The 22,347-nt window shown below is 38.9% G+C and overlaps 3 protein-coding genes across 5 annotated transcripts; 1 reads left to right on the top strand and 2 right to left on the bottom strand.

Moving 5' to 3' along the window:
* Positions 1-3,078: 3,078 nt before the first annotated feature.
* On the top strand, positions 3,079-6,574 carry LOC122888793 (mitochondrial uncoupling protein 2-like). The gene is made up of 8 exons (XM_044223653.1): positions 3,079-3,806; positions 3,896-4,050; positions 4,345-4,549; positions 4,780-4,996; positions 5,084-5,281; positions 5,377-5,478; positions 5,571-5,751; positions 5,858-6,574. The coding sequence occupies exons 3-8, from the start codon at positions 4,424-4,426 to the stop codon at positions 5,970-5,972; spliced, it is 939 nt and encodes a 312-aa protein (XP_044079588.1). The 5' UTR covers positions 3,079-3,806; positions 3,896-4,050; positions 4,345-4,423; the 3' UTR covers positions 5,973-6,574.
* Positions 6,148-10,945, bottom strand: dnajb13 (DnaJ heat shock protein family (Hsp40) member B13). The gene is made up of 8 exons (XM_044223652.1): positions 9,962-10,945; positions 9,735-9,838; positions 8,774-8,935; positions 8,544-8,692; positions 8,224-8,337; positions 6,794-6,907; positions 6,621-6,697; positions 6,148-6,340 (listed from the first exon to the last, which is right to left on the bottom strand). The coding sequence occupies exons 1-8, from the start codon at positions 10,027-10,029 to the stop codon at positions 6,181-6,183; spliced, it is 948 nt and encodes a 315-aa protein (XP_044079587.1). The 5' UTR covers positions 10,030-10,945; the 3' UTR covers positions 6,148-6,180.
* Positions 10,946-11,300: 355 nt separating this feature from the next.
* On the bottom strand, positions 11,301-20,332 carry rab6a (RAB6A, member RAS oncogene family). 3 transcript variants are annotated; one of them, XM_044223655.1, is made up of 8 exons: positions 19,945-20,330; positions 17,523-17,581; positions 17,349-17,402; positions 16,571-16,676; positions 16,114-16,225; positions 15,104-15,197; positions 14,320-14,386; positions 11,301-12,907 (listed from the first exon to the last, which is right to left on the bottom strand). In XM_044223655.1, the coding sequence occupies exons 1-8, from the start codon at positions 20,012-20,014 to the stop codon at positions 12,843-12,845; spliced, it is 627 nt and encodes a 208-aa protein (XP_044079590.1). In that variant the 5' UTR covers positions 20,015-20,330; the 3' UTR covers positions 11,301-12,842. The 3 variants fall into 3 exon arrangements, with proteins under 3 accessions (XP_044079590.1, XP_044079589.1, XP_044079591.1); XM_044223654.1 differs by lacking the exon at positions 15,104-15,197 and adding an exon at positions 15,610-15,703 and having other exon boundaries at positions 19,945-20,328; XM_044223656.1 differs by lacking the exon at positions 11,301-12,907 and adding an exon at positions 15,610-15,703 and having other exon boundaries at positions 14,342-14,386; positions 19,945-20,332.
* Positions 20,333-22,347: the final 2,015 nt, after the last annotated feature.

The raw sequence follows: 22,347 nt of genomic DNA on the forward strand, positions 1-22,347 counted from the left end.
CAGTCAACCTTCATGTGTTGACTAAGGAGATATTCTTTATTGTCATGCTGCCCCATCAACACTTCAGCAGTTAAATCCTGTGTATCACAGTGCTTTACGTTTTATCACAAATTACCAATTTAGTACTCATTGTTCTCTGTATCACACGGTTGGATGGACTTCCTTACAGTCAAGAAGAAATTGCCATCTTATGTTATTAATCTATAAAGCTCCACTGTTGAAGCTTCCAAACTACTTCACATCTCTTCTCTCATTTAAATCTAGTAACTACAGTATGCAATCCAGTCACCACCTAACCTTAGATATCCCTCATGTACACACTAATGTTGGCAGAACTGGGTTCAGGTACTTTGCACCTTTTAAATGGAATTAACTGCAAACTGCCCTCAAACTAGTCTTACATTCCCCTTGGAGATTTTAAAGCTTTATTATCTAAAGTTTTCAATTATTCTTGTAACTGTTTTAATTAATTGCCTTGTTTATTGTGTAGTTGTGTTGATTCTGTTTGTTTGTGTTCTTTTGAACGTTCTTATTCTTGGGTCTCTTTTGGAAAAGAGATCTTAATCTCAACAAGGCTGCCTGATTAAATAACAAAAAAATAGTGGAGCGATAATTTAGATTGCTTGATAAAACAGCAGAAGCTGTTTGCACAAAGTGGAGCATCTTGGGATTTCAGTGGGACAGTATTCTGTATCTAATTAAACAGGATTTAAGTCCCATTTTATAATGATTAAGGTAGTTAGGTTCAGTATACAGTAGTCAAAAGTTTTGAGAATGACACAAGTATTGGTTTTCACAAAGTTTGCTGCTTCAGTGTTTAGATATTTTTGTCAGATGTTACTATGGTATACTGAAGTGCAATTATAAGCATTTGATATGTGTCACAAAGCTTTTATTGACAATTATATTAAGTTTATGCAAAGAATCAATATTTGCAGTGTTGAGCCTTCTTTTTCAAGACCTCTGCAATTTGCTCTGGCATGCTGTCAGTTAACTTCTGACATATGGCAGCCCAGTCTTGCATAATCAATGCTTGGAATTTGTCAGAATTTGTGGGTTTTTGTTTGTCTACCCGCCTCTTGAGGATTGACCACAAGTTCTCAATGGGATTAATGTCTGGGGAGTTTCCTGGCCATGGACCCAAAATTTCGATGTTTTGTTCCCCAAGTCACTTAATTATCACTTTTGCCTTATCGGCTCCATCATGCTGAAAAAGGCATTGTTCGTCACCAAACTGTTCTTGGATGGTTGGGAGAAGTTGCTCTCAGAGGATGTTTTGGTACCATTCTTTATTCATGGCTGTGTTCTTAGGCAAAATTGTGAGTGAGCCCACTCCCTTGACTGAGAAGCAACCCACACATGAATGGTCTCAGGATGCTTTACTGTTGGCATGACACAGGACTGATGGTAGCGCTCACCTCGTCTTCTATGGACAAACTTTTTTCCGGATGCCGCAAACAGTCGGAAAAGGGATTCATCAGAGAAAATGACTTTGCCCCAGCAGTCCAATCCCTGTACCTTTTGCAGAATAACAGTCTGTCCCTGATGTTTTTCCTGGAGAGAAGTGGCTTCTTTGCTGCCTTTATTGACACCAGGCCATCCTCCAAAAGTCTTCGCCTCACTCATCTGCATTAATTGCAATTCATCTGATCACTCTTCACAACATTCTGGAGTATGTGCAAATTGCCATCATAAAAACTGAAGCAGCAAACTTTGTGAAAACCAAAACTTTTGACCACAGCTGTATATCTGTGGACGTTACCAGACCCATGTTCTGACCTGACTTATGTCCTTCTGTCATGACACCTTCTTCTTGAATTATCAGTCCAAAAGAAAAATCAGTGGCTACTTCAGATGGTGTTTGTCTTTGTTGGTGTTAACAAGCAGAGGCGTCATGCCCATTCAAGATTTTTTGATATCTGGATTTGTTTATATTTTTTATTTGGTATTTTATTACTATTATTTTTTATAATATGTATTATGATCACTTTATATTATGAGTCAAACGTATTCTTCTAATTATGTGTAGGTGGGGTTACAAGTTACATGCAACTTAGGCTAGTGGCAATAGACGATATGGGGGGGGGGGCAAGGGGGGATGCCATCCCCTTGTTAGCAAAGTGGCCAGAATCCATCCCCTTTGTTAACCTGTTCAAAAGATGCTCTGTGCTCTGTGTCTCGTAGTGGTGCTTCACATTGCTGCTTTTAATAATCGCCATAATCTCGGAACATATGAGACCTACAGAACTGCCTGAGAGACTGAGCAGTTTGGAAAATAGGTTAGCCTACTACTGCTCAGTCTGAGCTTTTATTGGCAATGTAGCATCTGTACTCAAGCTGCTTCCTATCCATTGTGTTTGAAAATACAGTGTTGAAGCTAGTGCGGAAGTGAGTGAATAAGTGAGTGTAATTTTTAATAACCCCAACAGCATAAATAAGGCCATCATACAGCTACATGTGCAGGACACCATGTACCCAAGCATTCATTCATAACATTGCACTTTGCAATTCATATATTTCATATCATATGATTACTTGTCTCCAACAAGAACAAGTTGTCCCATAATATCACACTGCTTCCATTGCATTCATTGGTCTCCCAACCCCCAACCTCAACAACAGAGCCATGACTAGCATGGCACTCACCATAGCACATGACCCTGGACACCCACTCAACCCATTTTTCATACTACTCCCATCTGGTTGCACATACAGGACACTGGAAAAAGGCACGTTTCAGCCAAAGTTTTGTCCCCTCTGCCATAGTGGTGCTAAATTTCATGGCTCACTAATCACAATAACACATTATGTATTCTGTACAAATATATTTATGTTGTATGTAAATATATCTATGTCCTAGAGGCCCACTGTGGAAACTGATTTCCCCTTTGGGGACAATAAAATCCATCTATCTACCTTTTCTACAACTTCACCAACCTTTAACTACAGTACTACAGTACAACTACTGTATTCACTAAATGCAATGCTACATTACTTTACAGAGGCCTATCAAGGACACTATTCAGATATACAATACAATACTGTTTGTGAATTTATTTTCCAAAGTATGTTTTTATTGAAAACAAACAAACATAAAATATATACTTGTACAATTAACAGTGCCTTTCAATCATCAGTCATTGCAGGAACGGGTCATGGAACATGTTTTAACAAAAAGCTGTGGTGAGATGTTAAAGGGTCTGAACATACGGATCTAATTTGGGGTGCGATGTACAATGTGTTCTTATATTTTCAGCATGACTCAGCATTTACTCCTCAAGTCTGTGCTCTCTGTACTATAATGCTATGTACAGACCTTCAAACAGATAACAGACTTAACTAAAATTGTTTTAGCAGGTGAGAAACTCCAATTTTGCAATGCAACATTTTATTTTCACTCTCAATATACTGAGCCTGTCTAATCAGTCAAGTGTGGTTTTTACTGTTTGTTGTGATGTTGTTGTTGGTCTGAGGACACACTAGAGAGGAAGCTTGATTATGAAGTCAAGATTATAGAGAAAAAACATGTTCCAAAATGTGCACGTTTACACAAATCAGACAGATACAACCACAGGCTGTTTGTCACATGCACAGGTTTATAGTCCCCCCATTTGACCAGCAGGCAGCCGATATAGATGTATTGGGGGTGGGGCCACACCAGCAACACATGCCATGATGTAACAACGTCATGGCAGTATTTAAAGAGGTGGCTCTCTTCCCCATACTGCTGATTCCTGACCATTCACTGATTCATAGGGTCACTTGGAGAGGCATTTTACCAGGCAACTTCTGCAAATCAAATCACGGTACAACCAAAATCTTTCTTGGCATATTTATATTTCTGTTAATACTGTTCCACTGCTATTGTTTTTGACCATATCTCTGTCTTTTCCAGGATTTGGAGTATGATTTTAAGGCTCATCACTTCTGAAAAATATTCTATGGAAAAACAAGGAAAACTATTTATAGCTGGGACAAAATTCAGTCCGAGGGACACCTTTAGAGAATCCTGATCTCTAATGTTTCTGTCCTAAACATGCTCCAATAAAGGTAAGAATTACTAAACAAATTTCAGACTTAAATATTAAATGAGAAATTATTAATTTGTGTTATTGAATTTGCAAGGTATTTTTATCCCATGTTAGCCCAGCCTTTCCCTGTGTACACAGAATGTACTGAACAGCTGTCTTTTATTTAGCATCAAGCCTCGACTTTTCTATGTCTCTTTTAATGGAGATGTGAAATGAGACACCCAAGAAATGAGACACCCAACAGCTGGGGGCAATTTTACATAAATTACATTAATTTTTGGATGGAATGTGTTTTGGGGTCTCTCCTTTTCAGATTTTGAAGGAACTTCTTGTCCTGTCCACATTAATAAGCCACCTGTCTACCCATATACTGACCAAATTAATTCTGGAAAATGGTTGGATTTGGACCTGCAGATGTGCCTCCATCAGCAGCTGTGAAGTTTGTAGGAGCAGGAACTTCAGCCTGCATCGCTGACCTGCTCACCTTTCCCCTGGACACAGCCAAAGTGCGGCTGCAGGTAAACAAGCGTTTTGCGAATAAACTTCCCATCAGCACATCAGATTCTGATATTGCATGTGCACATATGTGAATATACAGTCTGTAAAATATAGATTTGATGAGCATTAAACCAATAAAGTGTGTCCATAAAACATTTTATGCCTTACATGCCTATAAACCTGGAGAAGCTTTAATGAAGTCCCCCATCCTTTCTAATCCATACCTATCTTTCCCTTTTATCCTGCACAGATCCAAGGAGAGGCCAGAGCTTCAGCAGCTACAGGGAAAGAGTCTGTAGTGAAGTATCGTGGAGTGTTTGGCACCATCACCACCATGGTGCGTATCGAGGGGCCCAGGAGCCTTTACAGTGGACTGGTGGCAGGACTACAGAGGCAGATGAGCTTTGCCTCTGTCCGCATTGGTCTCTACGACTCTGTAAAACAGTTCTACACTAAAGGCTCTGATCGTGAGTATCTAATGTATTCTAATTGTTTATCTTGTTAAGGAAGTCCTGCACCAATCAGGTCTGACATCTCCCTCCTCTCTGGTTCAGATGTTGGTATCGGCAGTCGGCTGCTTGCAGGTAGTACCACTGGTGCCATGGCGGTTGCTTTTGCTCAGCCTACAGATGTGGTGAAAGTCCGCTTCCAGGCACAGGCCAGGTCTCCTGGGCATGCCAGACGCTACTGTAGCACCATTGATGCTTACAAGACCATTGCTAAGGAAGAAGGCATTCGTGGTCTGTGGAAAGGTAGCTTGAGCTTAAGAGGAATATTTAGATATTGAAGCATATTCTTTAATTTCTCATGATAAATCTTTTTATGTACTTTTATATTACTCACGCAGGTACAGCTCCAAACATTGCACGAAATGCAATTGTTAACTGCACTGAACTGGTGACATATGATTTCATCAAGGATACACTTGTTAAGTCCACTCCCCTGACAGGTAAAAACAATGGCTACAGTGTTACATGATGCAGAAGCATGATATAGGTGTTTTTCTCTTTGGATCAGTAACTTTCAGCCTTTACCCCACAGATAATCTGCCCTGCCACTTTGTATCAGCCTTTGGTGCAGGGTTATGCACAACAGTGATTGCCTCTCCAGTTGATGTGGTCAAGACAAGATATATGAACGCTGCTCTTGGCCAGTACAGCAGTGTGCTCAATTGTGCTGCTGCCATGATGAGCAAAGAGGGGCCGCATGCCTTTTATAAAGGGTAAGCATTGACTGCATGGACAATATTAAAAGGATTAATGAGGATATAAATCAAACATGAATGGATTGCAATCAGTCATGTTGTTTTTCTGTTTTTTGCTCTTGAGGTTCATGCCATCTTTTTTACGCCTGGGCTCCTGGAACGTGGTGATGTTTGTAACATACGAGCAGCTGAAACGGGCCATGATGGCAGCGAATCACAACTGCACAACTATACTGTAACCATTATTGTCTGTCAGAAGGCTGATGTTGTAGCACAGTGGTGTTGTTTACAAATTTATTTACCTTCTGTTGCCCCCTAGTGGATATTTTAAGACAATGTAAAAAAAAAGTTACACAAATTGTGTGTTGATACCCCTCTCTCTCATGACAGAAATGTAACCGCATTAATCATTAGTCACAGGATAGAAACACATGTATTAAAATGTGATCAATATTTAAAAGCTAGAGCTTGTTTGATCAGATGCCTCCTCTCAGCGGAGAGCTTCTCGGGAAAGTGGATGTCAAAAGTAATGATGAGGTTTCCTCTCTGGGAAGGATCCTGGGACAGCGGCATTCCCTCTCCGGTCACCACTTTTTTGTATGCAGGGCTGATGTGTTATGACAAACAAATCAGAGACAATGGAAACTGATGCAGATAAACCCCAAACATATCTTTTTAGAAATGTCCTTGTTTAAGTGTAAAGTTAATATAAAGTGCTTGAATTTCTAATGATCGTCTATCCCTGTTCTGATCTTAATGTTTAAATCATTCATTCAGCTTTTAGAGTATCTGAGATTAATGTCAAATCAATAGCATTACAAAATAAAGTTTTATACATGAATGTTATTTGGTATTCAACTTTGGCCCCGGTATAGGAAAGCACTTACTGCACAATGTCATTGATGGGAATACTGAGTAGCCTGCCATCTAGTGTCTCCACATCCACAGAGAACCCAGTCAAGGCCTGTGGGAAAGGTTAAGTGTTTATTCTACGTAAACCAATCTTTAAGTACGACTAACAATTAAACCCATTATTCTGGCTCTCATCAACATGACTCACCATCTCCAGAGAGACCTGGGCCTTGTAGATCAGGTCATTGTGTTGTCTTACGAATAGAGGATGCCTCTTCTGTTGCACTATGAACACAATATCTGCAGGGATGCTGCTTGGTCCCTAAAGGTGAAATACAGCAAGATGATTACCATGTAGTCAGGCTCTTTTCCTAAAATGTGACTATACTATGCATAGTTTGTTAAAGAATAGCTTGTGCAAATTTGACCCAAATTGACCAAATCATATCAAGCAAAACAAAAGAGGTAAAGGAAACCAAGAACAGTTGCTATGTCTCTTGTTACTATGTGGTTTTATTATTTTAGCATGTGTGAGCACCTTGAAAGAGATCTGCTGGAACGTAAAACCCTTCACAATTGAATTATTAAATGCACATTACCCAAAATATTCTTCACTTACCCGTTCATATTAAACCATTACTTTCTATGATCTTTATCAAAACTGTCCAGTCCTGCATTCTGTGGTCAACAGCTTGAGCAAGTTTCCAGTTGTGTGTCCTCAATATCATCTCATACACTTATCAAACATAATTTCAAATGATACATTCAGACTTGCTAAAAAAATACATTCAGTCTTAAGTAAATTAATAATTCCTTTATGATTCATCCCATATCATCACAATATTTACCCTTCTCTAACAGAGATGCCTACAAATGTTACCCTTCTCACTATTCCTCATGCTTATGATAATCCAACATGTATTTGCACAAAGTTGCACTATTACAGTGTCTGCAATACGTTTTGTGCTTCTCATCCAAAATTGTACATACTGGTACATTGGTCACTTGCTAAGCTTCCCTCTAAAGCTAATAGCACACTAAAAGCTGGGGTTGTATAATGAAGTCCCATGAGCTGAGAAATCAGCTCTGGGGCAACAGAGAGTAAGATAAATCTGCACCAGGGACAGTGCCACAAGCAAAAACTCAGGCCATAACAAACACGTTCTTGTGAGAAATGTTGCATACGTATGGGAATAAAGGAAAAATGGCAACTATGACCAAAGCCTTAACTTGGTTTGAACCAAAATAACTCATCCTAACCAAACTGGGGAAACGGTTACAAATCGCATGTTATCAGCTCTTTTTCTGACTGTTCTCACAGAAGCAGTCAGTAGAAGAGGAAGAACAAGTAGAACAACAACAGGTCAAATCCCCTTTACAGTATTACAGCATAAATCAATCTATCAATCACTTTTCACTTTCACTGGCACCGGGTTAAGGACCAATAGTCCATGTTCAAACTGAATAGTCATACTGATTTTGATCTTTGGGTTTAAAAGAATAACAATTAAACATCATACCAACTGATGAGTTCACTCTCCTATTGTTACACAGACATCAGATTGGATGAGTTATTAGTGACCATTATTACAGCTGACTTAAATCTCAGTAGAAAATGGTGTTGTATAGTTCTTTTACCTGATCTCCCTCTTTGGGGAAAATTATTATTGTGCCTTCTTTCCATCCAGGCTTCACGTTTATAGTCAGGATCTTGTCTTTGATACTGGATGTGTATCCATCCTCATTCATAACCTGTTAAACAAATGAATGCTAAAATGAATAAATGTATTTCATTCAGTGTGTTTGTTTGGACCTTGTTGTGATTGATTAGTTAGATCTAAGTCCTCTGAGTGTCCACGAGGAGTTCTCGGTCTAATCTAATGGATGTAAGAATGATTTAATCGCTCCAAAGCTTTGGGATGAGAAAAGAAAGTTCTTTCACATACAGTAGCTCTTACCCTGCGAGATATCTTAATCTTTTTTGTGCATCCATGGAAGAGATCATCCAGGGACAAATTAAGGTCTCTCTTTATTTGAGAATCTTGTGTCTTCACCACTCCTGGTTGCAGGCCACCGAACTGAAGTGGTACATCATTTGTATAGAAGTCTAGCAAAAAATTAAATATAGTTAATGTAATTCATATGAAATTTGAATAAGCACATTCACCATTTGGGCTGTTTTTCTCACCTGCAAATGGGTTGTTGCCTCCAAAAAACTGTCTGAATGTTTTGTCTGGGTTCTCATGGTAGACATATTTAGATGACCAAGCCCCACTACTGCCAAACTCCAGTGGGATACCACCTTTTAGACCCTCCTCACCAAACTTGTCATAGGTTGCCTTTTTTCGAGCTGTCACAAAGAACATAGATATTGTTAGCCACACACACTGCCAGTCTTCATGTCTGCTCAACCCAATCACCAGAATAAAATGTAGCTATTGTATGTTTCTGCAAACCATGGAAACATTGAATCTCTACGTTTCAAACTTAAATCTCTACATTGCAGCTGCAATACTGGTGAGGATAAAATATTGGTATTTTGATAAAAGGTGGATCATTTTATAGATTCAGTCAGATTATGATTTTAAATAAAATATGTATGCCTTTGCTTTAATTATTAAAAATTTGGTTAAACAGTGTTTATCACTTGTTCCTTTATTCCTTTGTCCTCTCAATCTTCAGCAGTACAAACATGTTACTTACTACAGTAGCCTACTGCTTGATAATTAACTCATCTTGTGACATATATAAGAACAGATAAGTTAGCAATCCGTTTTTGCCCATGCCCATTGACATTAGAGATAAAGATGAAAAGACAATATAAAAACTGTATGATCATTTCCACTTTTATTTGCAGCCCTACTTTTATTTGATCAGTATTATTTCGACTATTTTTGTTGTGTGCTTATCTTTAATCTTGTTGAGTATCACTTTTTGCTGTTGCAATTACCTACATTTCTCCATGAATATTGGCACGTTGCGAGTTAGGCTACACATGTTGCAAACAAACCTATCAGCCAGATACAGTCATCAGCGCATGCGCCCCTGGGCCACTGATCCCAGTATTACAGTAACATAGCCTCCGCGATGGGTTGCGGTAACGTTAACATTCAGGGTAAGACAAACTTCAGCCTCTCTGTTGTACTTACGGTCGCTCAGAACATCGTAGGCTTCACCCAGCTGACTGAACCTCTCGGCGCTTCCAGTTTCCCTGTTGCTGCTCGGATGAAACTTCAATGCCAGACGTCGATATCTAAATAAAAGAGGAAAACTTTGACCATAAGCTCAAAACGCCTGCTATAAAACACGTGTGAGTGGCTTCACGTTTTAACGTCTATTAAGTCACTTAACGGTTGGTAGTTTACCCCAAACTTACGCCTTTTTGATATCTGCGTCTGTTGCATTTCTGTTTATTTCCAGCGTCTCGTAGTAATCGCTACCCATTATGGAATTATAGTTGAATGATTAAAAATAAATTCGAAAATGAAAGGAAAGCTCAGTGTATCCGCCCGTAATGTGGTTCTTAAAATAACAAAGCTTTGACAAAATTAAAACACAGAGCAGCGGTTGTTTAGCTTGGTCTCCAGGGTAACAGCTGCTCTGGAGACTCTCGCGGGACTTGCAATAATGGCTGAACCAATCGTGGACAGGGATCCCCACACGGTTCAATGGCAAGTAGAAAACTGACAGGTATTTGACTCCTGTGTTCATGTTTGAAAGAATTACAATAAAGTTATAATTTGGTGTCGCATTGCTGGGTGTTGTAAAGTCGCAGTGAAATAGTTGGCATAAGCACTGCTCCTGACTTACAATATAATACTTGTCTCTAAAGTTTTTCCTGTTGTGCATCCGTCTCAAATTGTTCTAGTTTGTCTCTCTACTGTCTTTTCTTCTCATTCACATATAAAGCCCTTTGAATTACACTAACCTGTATGAAAGGTGCTGTACAAATAAAGTTTGTTTGATTGATTGATTAGTTGCTGTACCGCTGCATACAAAGTGAGCCTATTTAAATGATAAGCAATGGTCATTATTGGGCCCACACACATACAGTTCCTGCCCTCTGTGCATTCTGGACCCTGTCACTGCAGTTTAAGATAATTTGATCAAGCACAATTCCATTTTATTCAGGAATATGCACCATCTGAGCTGATTACAGCCTTACAACTACTGTTTTGACACAGGGACCCTCTGAAAAGACAGGACCACAAGATTAGGTAATGATGCAGGACCCAACTTAAATGATATTGTACCTTAATGTTGCTAATTCCTATTAAAATGTGCAGCAAACCTGGACTTTAGCTTTCTATGATTACTTGTGCCACACCAGAAATATTGGCTGGTTCAATGCCCTGTTACTGGGAATGCTGACTCAGTAGCATGGCATGTTTTGGAGCCATCATTACTGCCATCAGTTCCACCTGTGCTTTTCCTGCAATGACCAGTCAAAACGTCTGCTGTGAAATAAGCCTATTAGTCCAGATCCACCATATCGCACCAGCAGGACAGATTACCAGACTGATTACTATCAGTCATTCAGTCCACATGACTGAGCAACTTCCTGCTCCATGACCACAGCAACACTTTTCAGGTATTGCTCTTAATAGTACAGTCCCTGGTAGTGTTGTTCTGTTCAATTCAAATCTAAAAAAATACCATGCAGATCACTGAATCCAAATCTTAAAACTGTCAATGAGACATCGATGAATTCCAGCAGCAGTGACAAGTGTATTTTTATTCTTTCATTTAAAACCATTCCAGACAGAAACGTTAAGGACTACTATGCTATACAAATCGGACTCCTCTCCGTAAGTTCACACAAAAATTGCACGGTATTATCAGTATGATTTTTAGAGGTGGCAGAGGGAACAGCACTCTCTCTCTACTGATTCTGTTAAAGGTGGTCGAAATGGATGCATATTTTATTAGCGATTCAGGACTCATACCAAAAGTGAAGATATTAACAGCCATAAAAAAAAAAACATGAATCCAATAGAAATAAATATTACAAGTCATTGTGGATTAAATACACATGTAGAATAATCACTAACAAAAGATCAATGCCAAAAAATAAAAACAAGCAAAAGAAAACAGTCTTGTGTGTTCATAAAACATCATACCAAACTTAACTAGATAAACCCAAAGCCAAGAAAGCCCTCAATTAATTAAACTCCAAAAGGCATATATCTCCATATCTACTGTTTATGGTGGGTTTTATGATTATGACTCTTAATACATGAGGAATTCCTCCTCAAACACTATCATCAAAGAAATAGTTTTAATCTATGACAGCTGCAGTCTTCAGAAAAAAAAATTAAAGATCTATCCAAATAAAAAGGAAATAGAAAATGGAATCCAAGGTAAAAATAACTCATCTCGAGGGACAAGTGTGGGAAGAGAGGAAGGACGGTAATGTGGATAGGTGAACGGGTGTAGGAATAGTGTTGCTCTTGTAGTAGGTGTCAAGTGTTTGTTCTGGTCTGAGACTGTGCGGTGGTGTGTGACTGTGTATCGACTTGTCATATCACGCTGGTACATGTTGGGAGAACTGTGACTGCTGGTAGAGGCACCACAAAGCACACGCTCAGTTTAAACTAAGCTCATGGCTGCCACTTCCAATGTCCGCTGCATCATGAGTGTACAGTATACATGTCAACACGTAGATGTCCCAATTGATTTACTTCAACACAACTTTGCAATCGTTTTCACATATTATTCCACAGTTTAAAAAAATTAGTTTGTTGATAACACAACTCATGAATGAATCCTTGCCAATCAATTGCAACAGCACACATTATGTTAACTGACGAATGCACAAAACATCCACATTGTGCTTATTAAGCTTAAAGCAATGTTTAACTTTTTAAAAGAATATTCTGACTCTTAAACACATACCTTGATTTGATGTCTCAAACACACGTTTTCTTTCTTTCAGTTTGGTTCAAAAAGTCATCTTTAGACACTAACTACAGCAATATGATTCATTACTCTTCTGCTGTCATCTTCGTCCATTTGAAATGACAGAAACAGCTGTGAATACTTTTTCAGCGTATGTGTGTTACAGTGCAAATATTCAGTTTAAGTGATTTATGCCTTTCAGAGCGTCCAGATGAGAGAGCTGGTTTCCACAATGGCAAGGATAACGGATTTAGTGTTCTCTTTCAGGCAGGGGAACAGAGGCGGGTGCAGATACAGAAAAACTGACTGGGTTTGAGAAAAAGCCAGTAAGAGAAATATTTAGCAATGACAGGCCGGCATTAGCAGGAACAGGCTCCGTCATTGACAGGTAGCTCTGGTGGCTTCTCCAGCTTAATGTCAATCACTGTAGGGTTTAGGAGTTAAGGAACATGAAAACTGGAAAATGCAAGTCTAAAATGTACATGAGAGGTTGTTAGAACTAAACAAAACTCGACAACTGCTTTCCAGGCTTATGTTATTAGAGATACAATTTTAAAGTTTTGTACATACGTAGAAAATTGTTTCACATTTCTTTTCTACTGTGGGACATGACAGGGTACAGAGCTAAATGACAATTTGAATCCAAATTTAATCCAGTTTTGTACAAACCAAACGGGAAATGGAATTCTGTGGAGAAAGATCATGTTTTATGTTCCTTTCATGTGACATTTGACCCCACAGGGAGTTACTTGTAAAAGCTGTAAAAATCATAAACCTTAAACTATTAAAAAGTACCACAAAAAATCCTAAATTTCCTGATGGAAATGCTTGCTTACATACTATATACACTAACATACTTATCAAAACTGAGGTTGTAAGGTAGATTAACTCTTATTTGAGGGACTGATTACTAAACAACTACCGATCTTTGTGAACTGAAATTAAGGTTGGGTCTCTTTCTTTGAGTCTCTCATACTTTTTTGACACCTTAGATATTCTAAAAGTGGCAAATTTTTGATTGTGATCTGGAACTACCTGATCAAAGAAGTAAACAAGATTAGTTGAAACAGGATTCTCTGCACATGTTCAAGCAATATGCAGCTGAATCAGGTGCTTCTCAGTTAGAGCACAGCAAACACCTGTACACCTTTTTTAGGTTGACTATATATGTTGTTTTGTCTTATGTCTTTGTCCATTTTGAATCTGATAAAAACACAGTAGCCTCAAAACATTAGTCTGTTTGCACAATTACAGGCTGCAAATCAATCAGTGAGCTCCAGTCCCTATTTTTCCCTTTGGAAGTAAACACGATTACTATACTCTGTGCTATGGACACATTTCAGTCTGTACCAAAAAAGTATTGAGATTCAATACCCAGCCCTACATATCCATTTCAGAGTGCCAGCAGAATCTGGACAGATTAAAGGAATAGACTCATTAGTACAAACATCTATCTTTGGAGTATCAAATATATATACAAACTGAACACAAGGATCTACAGATAGAAGTGGCTTATGTAGCAGGAATGGTTTGAGAAGTTTCTATGGATGTTTAGACGTGTTTTAGCCATGACTGGGGTGCAATCCAAATCGGTATTTCTTCAAGATTATACCCAGTAAAATAGTCAGTGAGTTGGAGCATAATATGTGCTCTCACTGGTAAAATAAATCTAAAGGGACACATGGGTTAAACAACAATAGCTAGCTGTCACAGCGCTCCACTAGATTTTCCTTCTGGCAGGGACTATCCATATAACACAACATAAGAGAGCGAGGAGACCTGCTAACTCTCTTCTGTCATGTCAGACACAGACACTGACATGTACACAAAGGATACTGTCCTCTCTACTCTTGTCTTGTGTGGTATCCATACCAGGGAGGGCGGCTGCCACACGACGGAAAAGCTGCAGGAAGGAGAACCAGATGTGTTCTGTCAGACAAAGAAATGTACTCAAAGCATGACACACAAGATGAAATCGTGCTGTGTATATTCCCATAACATGATTTAGCATAAGGTTCACTTGAAGCTCGCACAGAGGAAGACGCCCACCAGAGCTTTTCCTAATTTGATTTGCGTTAACAGCCATGTGTTTGAGCTACTGCAAGGCCATATTTCTGCACTGCAGAAGTGGCTTGAAAAGAGGGTGTAATTGTGCCTTACTGAGACCTTCCATTGATAGAGCTTGGAGGATTTTAAGTGAGTGATGGATTCAAATGAATTTAAAAAAAAAAAAAAAGGGACAGTGTTGAATGTATGATGATGCTCAACATGCCCACCCCCCACTAAACAGCATCACATAGAGCTAGACTTGATACACATGCAGATTTTACAGCAACAAAAGCACTGCTACTGTGCTAATTAGTAGAGTGGGGAGTATTGGTTTGCAAACCCTGACCCACCTCTAGGACTGTATGATCGAACGTTGGCCAATACAAATCATTACCTCCAGCAGGTGGGAGAGAGCTTGAAAAAAAAAAAAAATCCACACACCTCACTTTCGCCAGCGTTTAAAAGCACACCTTTATGCACAAATGCGTGCGTGAAATAGAAGCCAATCAGAAGACAGCATGAGCACTATGAACACACACACACACACAAACAAAACGTGCACACGCTCTACCTGTTTGACATTGTAGCCTGTCTTTGCACTTGTTTCAATAAACAGAACATTCATCTCTTTCGCTCTCTGTTCTCCCTCCTCTGTGGTTATCTGTCTGTGATGAGCCACGAGTCACCGCGCACAACACACAAACACGCACACATTGCCACAGACATCGACAAGAAGACAAGGGGAAAAAATACAGACTGTGATTATGTTGAAGTGGATTAATAAGCCGTGCCCCTTCCTGCTGCTACTGCCACCTTTGCTCGAGACCAAAAGTTGTCCAATAGACCTTCGGGCTGTTCGTTGTGCTCCACAACAGGGACAGAAGGCTTTAAATTTGGACAGAAAATGAACAATGACAGCTGGTAAATTTACAAAATGCCTATTTTAGAAGGTCTAAATTAATCTAGGATGACTCTTTAAGATCTTAGAATCAAACTCCCCCTTGGCAGGAAACCTTTGGAGGTGGAGCCCAGGTGGCAGCACCCACAGCAGGGCTACAGAGCACGACTCACACTTACCTGCTTTACGTTGTAGCCCGCTTTTGCACTAGTCTCAATAAACATTACATTTAGTTCTTTGGCTTTCCGCTCACCCTCTTCAATAGATACTTGCCTGTGGTAGATAAGGGGGGTTAAGAAATGCACAGTGAAAGACATTGCACAATTTACTTCCTTAAACAGGTGGATAAAGTGGATCACACAGTACACATTTAGAGATTAAATATTACCAACCATTACAGCTGACAACTATCAATTTATTTATGCTTGATCTGTTAAAGATTAAATAATCAATATCTTCAAACAATGTAGGCTGAAACAAAGAGAAAGTATGAAAAAAAGTCAATGACAGCTTTGACATCCACAAAGGGCAGAGGTCTAATCCTAGAGCTCTAATGCTGCATCAGAAAGGGCTGAGGAACTCAGTATTGACAGGCCAGCAGCAACAATCAATAACTTTCTTAGTATGCTCTTAATTGAGGGAGCCCACTTACAGAGAGGCAAGAAGAGGGAGGAACAGATTACCTTTTGTCTGCAAGGTCTGTCTTGTTTCCCACCAACATGATAATGACATCACTTCCTCTCTCCGTTCTCACATCATCAATCCATTTTGTGGTTTGCTGGAAGGAGTTGACGTCTGAAAGAGAGTCGAGGGAGAAACACAAAGCAGAGCATCAGTATTCAGGAGATGAAAAGCCTCAGCTGTGAAAAAGGGCAAGTTTGTGTCAGGAAGACAATAAGGAAGTAGAACTAAAAGTCGTACAGATCTTGACCAAGTCCAATGTATACATTTGGAATTATAGGATTTTTAAAATTAAAAAGAAATTATGCAACAAACAGTAATAACTGTAGTTAGCACTTAAGTGGATTTGAACAGATACTCATTTGTTTCTGAACGTTAAAAAACACAGTACACGTAACAGAGGACGAGGCAAATGTGGCATGTTTATAAAACATCAGAGTGCACAGGTAATCCACTTACTTGTGATGTCGTACACTACGACGGCAGCAGCAGAGTCTCTGATGTAACTTGGGATGAGGCTACGAAATCGCTCTTGCCCCGCAGTGTCCCACAACTGCAACCTGATCTGTGGGGCAGGAAGGGGAAAGGGATGGGAGGAGAAATAAAAAAAGGAAAAAAAAAAAAACCCCAGAAGGGATGAAAACAAAACAAGAAAAAACTGAGGTCAGAAATGAGGTAAATTATGGTGACAAAAAGTTAATTGAAAGAAAACTAAATAAAGTCAGACAAATGAGAAAAGATAGAGGACAGAGAGAGTGTAGTGCATGCAGGTAGTGAATGACTACCAGAGAGAGCAAGCTGTCTGGGCCTGGGGGGGATGATAAATAATCACCCTTCACTTGTCATCAACCCTCTCTTGATCAAGTAAGGTGTTTAATTTCAAAATAGGAATGAAGAGAATAAATGGAGGGGTAGGAGGGAGAGGAAGAAAACTTGTCTTGAGGGGAGAAACAAACAAAGAAAGGAAGGATGCTCCAGGGGGCACGGCAACCAGTGCACACTTAGAAGGCAGTACAAATGCTGTGGGGACTTGTAAGAAGAACTGAATTCTTGAATTTAAAAAAATGCTACACTACAGTATTATGTAAACAATCAGTATCCGAGTGCCCCTTGATATCACCTGCACAAAAACCTTACAGTCACTAAGAGATCTGCCCCAAGCTGGACAAAGACAATAACCACCAACAATCAAGGACTGATTTAACACTAGGGAAAAAAAACAAACAATAAAACTTACTGTTCTGTCTTCAAGATACATGGTTTTCGACAGGAAATCTATTCCTATTGTGGCCTGAAAATGGGTAACAAGTTGTTAAATATGCATAACCTTCTTTGTTCCATTAACCTTTGATTTTAGAATAATATGAACATTATCAATAGTGATTAAATGAGGTGGAGGTGTTCGTCTCACTTGGTAAGTGTTGTCGAAGCTGTCATACATGAACCTGGTGATCAGCGAAGTCTTTCCCACTAAAAAACAAACAGAAACAAAGTACTGTAAGTGCAATGATCACACAATTGTTTAATCTATAAAATGTCAGAAAACAGTGGAAAATGCCCTTTACAATTTGTCAGAACCCAAGGTGACATCTTTTTTATTTATCTGACAAACAGTCCAAAACCCAAAGATACTCAGTTTATAATGATATAAAAAACACAGAAAAGCAGCATCCTGACATTTGAAAGGCTTGAAACAGTGGCTGCTGCAGTGGCATTTTTGCTTGATAAACAACTTAAACTTATCAAAATTGTGGCCAATATATTTTCTGTTGATTGACGAATTAAATATTAATATAATATAATATATAATAATAGATATATTAATATAACTAAATATTTCAGCTTTAATCGAAATGAAAAATTTTGCAGGCTAAATACAACCCTTGACTGATAATAACTGAAGAATTGTGAGGGGTGAAAATCATATCAACGTGTCATGTCATAATAAAATGTGTTAATTTATGCTCTTCATGTGTAGTCACATTTAAAAAATAAATCTCTGACAAGGTGCGCATGTTTACTTCACTGACAACATCATGTGCACTCTTGGATAAGTCTGCCTGGTGTATAACATTGCTGACAATATGAAATGTTAGCAAATAACATACAAGCATGGATCACCTACTGCAAGATATACAGAGTAAGTAAATAAAAAGGCAAATAAGAAGCAGCATCAAGTGGCAACATCAAAGTTGTGTGCAGTACATGAGCCACAGATGATGAACCCTTATAATGGACTGAAGCTCCCGCTCCCCTCTGAAAGTTATTGTCCATTAAAGGGTGTGGTGCACAAGTATTTGAGGAGAAGTTGGGAGACAAGTAGGGTTGGGAACCAGGCTCCCCATTTATTTCCTTTCTAAAATTGTTTGTCTTGCCCTGAACTGACCAACTTTGAGGATTTTTGGTGCTGCATATCTATGCTGAAAAACTATAATGTCATTTACCACACTCTTCCACATTCTCTAAACACGGAAAATGTAAAATAATTCATAAAATGTCTTTCAACCTTGCTGATATTAACTAGTAAAACATCATTGTCACTACAGAGAGAATTACTCATACGGTTGTTTCGAGCACCTGGACACTGCTCCGCAGCCTCAGACAGTTTTGCTGAGCTCGAGTTACATTATCAATTACACTGTGTGCATCAAGTAATGATGACATGGCCAAAGTCAATACTGCTGTTAACAATTTTACAAAAAAAATTCAGTGCTCCATTCACAACAGTCCACCAACTGTTTTTAGGACAAAAGCAGTGCCTGGTCATACATACTGATCATACATAAAAATGAGCCAATGCATGTGATGCAGTGAAGTATACAGATTTTAAACTTGGATTTAAAAAAGTACTAGTATCATATTAGTACTTAGTATCAACAAATACCTAAAGGTGAGGTATCAAAATCGGTATTGGGAGAGAAAAAGTTGGATCTGTGCATCCAAATTCAGCTTACACTGCGTGCTTTGTGTTGGCATGCTAAACACACAGGTGTGGAAACAGTGAAAACCCGTGGAAGTACTGTGTTGAACTATAATGAACAACCCCACACCTTTTCCTATGAAAACAGATACGTGATTGTTTAGTATGGATCTACATGGACAACTCCCCTGCCCCCCTCTTTCTCTTCCAGTACAAATACACCCTGTGTCCAGTTTGGCTGGAAAAGGGTAAAAAGAGTAGGGAGAGTGTAGGAATGCTACTGGGCAGGTTTGGTAATTGGTATGCATCGCCTCTCCGCAGTGGCAGACAAACTGATCTGACTGTAATCACTGCAATATTTTGTGTGGACTTTGACTGAGATTGGTAGCATTTTTCTGAACACAATAGCAAACGCAGCTCTTCACCTGTAGTCACCTCAGTCTGTAACTGTAGCCTCTACTTAGAAAGTAATGCTAAGACGAAACACAACTGGTATGATTATATAGGCAGTAAAGTCAAGTCTTCTTACTATGTTAACCACTGTGTTTTACCCCTTAACTGACACGCGTAACTTTCTGCTAGCTGCCACTGCCACCGTTAATGGTATGTTATCACATCTCGCCACGGAAGTTAGCTAACAAGCGAACAAGTACATTTCCACAGACATGACTTAACCTATCGGGAAGAGAATGCATTGCATTTCCATGAAGCCAATGCGGACAAACAGTTAGTAACAAGTTACGGTGTCGCAATGCTATCACTGTGCCAAGTTTAACGTTACGCAGCTAACGTTAGCTAGCTAACTTGTTAATCACCCGACCAACCCATCAAACTCTAGTGTTAGCTACATATCATGCAGAGCATAATTCAGATCCTACATCGGACCAACTTTTAACGTTAGCGTCAGACTTACCACTCTGTTCCCCGAGAAAGACCAATTTAAATTTTCTTAAAGGGTTTCCGAAGTCTCCGGCCGCCGACATGACTGTATCAAACAAGCCCTGACGTTACTTTTCGGGAGCTCCACAGCTAGCCAGCTAATGCTAGCTACCCAGCTGTTGTCAGATATCAAAGATACTCGATCCGTAATGTTTTACCGGTTTGCCAACCCCCTATACAGGCCACCTGGCGATGTTTGGTGCCCTACAATCACTCTTTTGAGCTTCCTGACACTTTTTGATAACCCACTAACTACTGCGGCCAAGTTAGCATTACTGTCAGTTCTCTGACATGTCTAGACCACTACCAGCTAGCCACCCTGGGCTACTCGTCTTCTTCATACACAAAGTTGACACTGTTTGACATGTCAGCCATATTGTTATGCTGCCCTCTACTGGTGGAGAAAACACACATAATGATAAAAAGCCCAGGTGTAGCCCTGTGGTAGAACAACGCACTGTAGACTTAAATACGAATAGATATACCATCTTTATTTCATCGCGCGCACGTATAGTGTACAAACAGAAGGCTAAAGGCTAAACCAAAAGAAGCTGCCTGTGATTGAAGCGTGTTGTATCTTTGTATGTCTGCATTGTTGTGTGCTCACTTGCTCACACCCCAATCTCACCTACTAAGCAACATTTATGATAATCTATCTATCTATCTATCTATCTATCTATCTATCTATCTATCTATCTGTCTGTCTGTCTATCTAATTCACCTCCAATTTACTTGATTTATATGTATTATACACATTTTGTCCCCCAGTTGAAGCTTGTAATTGGCTACTTGTCTAATTCCTGTATATTCTACTACTACTAATGTCTGTGTAATACTTATATAACCCCTGTATAATATTAGACAGGAATGCTTAACTTTTGACATGTCCTCACTTGACAATATTAATCTACCTTGCTGGTGTTGTCACTTCTTTTTGTTCAGGGCAGGCTATTTTGAGACATCACTTCAATGTGCACATGTAGGCTACAGTCTTATATATATAGGTTTTGCTGGCAACCTTTCAACATCAAGCTAATTGGCATAATTGTCTTTGTGAACAAAATTAAATCACAGCTATGGGTAGCAGTATGTAGGTGTGAACGTCAAAGTCTAACTTGTTAGGTCTATTATCTTAGACAGTTTTTAAAATTGGCTCTCATTCGATTGCTTATGACCTTCAGCTCACAAGACAGCTGGTATACAGAAGGTTGAAGCCCTGTGGCAACATATAGTACAAAGTGACTTGATTCCCTTGCTTCACCCAAAAATAGAGAAACAAATGAAAATAACGGTATAAAGGATTCATGAGTTAATTGCCTTTATTTATGGCCAATACATTATTTATTGATGTTTTACTGATCAGTAACAACCAGTTAACTATAAGAAGTAAGAGATTCTTTACAAAGGTTAATAACAAAGCTTTATTCATGTTCAGCTGAACCATGTATCATAAAAATCATTCAATCATCATCAATTGAAATAGTTTGTACTGACATGTTTCATAAAATGAAGACTGAAACACAAATTTCAGTAACATCAACCACTTAGACATACAATAGCAATCGCCTACAACCCAAAGGGTTTCAAATGTCTTATTCTATCACAACATACCAACAAATGGTTTGTTATTATCTTCGCTCAGTGTACTGTTTCACGAAGGTAGAAAATGTCAAGATAAAATATTAAACAGTGCATCAGAAACACTTGCTGTCTTCTTGACATACTAATCTGATTCAAGTGATTTAATCGTCTATTGGTTTCACCTAATAAATCTGCATCAGTCTATAATGGGAGCGGGCGAAGAGGGGATGAGAGGTAAAATCTAGTTTTTAAGGAGACATATGGAATGCATGGGGTTATAGTGCCAATGGCTTTCCTCATATTGTGTTTATTAATATATGTCTCCTCTATTTGTTTCAGTACTGATGTTTCTTCAACTCAAGACAGAAATAATCCACTATGATATATTTGTGAATTGAAATAGTAGGAATAAAGCTGAACTCTGCTCTTTCTACCTGCATTAATTCGGCATGCAGATTCATCATAATCATACTCACATTTATTAATAATCATCTCTGATTTCCATATTTTGTTGTGAGGATAATTTCACAATTCAATTTTACATAACTCTTATTAACATTACATGGGCTTAAATATTGATTATCCCTGTCAGATATGTGCAGTACATAGAGACATATATGGGGTATGTTTGCATGGGCATTAAAATGTTGGATCCCTACATAATGCACTGTAAGCACACCAGATTTTACATTTGCAGTTCTTTTACTAGTAATAAGTATGCACTGTAAAAGAGACACACATTTTGGCTTTTCCCTACATTACAGTAGGACCCTAACTATTGCACTAACATGAATTG

The sequence above is a fragment of the Siniperca chuatsi genome, linkage group LG14, assembly GCF_020085105.1.
Source record: "Siniperca chuatsi isolate FFG_IHB_CAS linkage group LG14, ASM2008510v1, whole genome shotgun sequence".
Lineage (NCBI taxonomy): Eukaryota > Metazoa > Chordata > Actinopteri > Centrarchiformes > Sinipercidae > Siniperca > Siniperca chuatsi.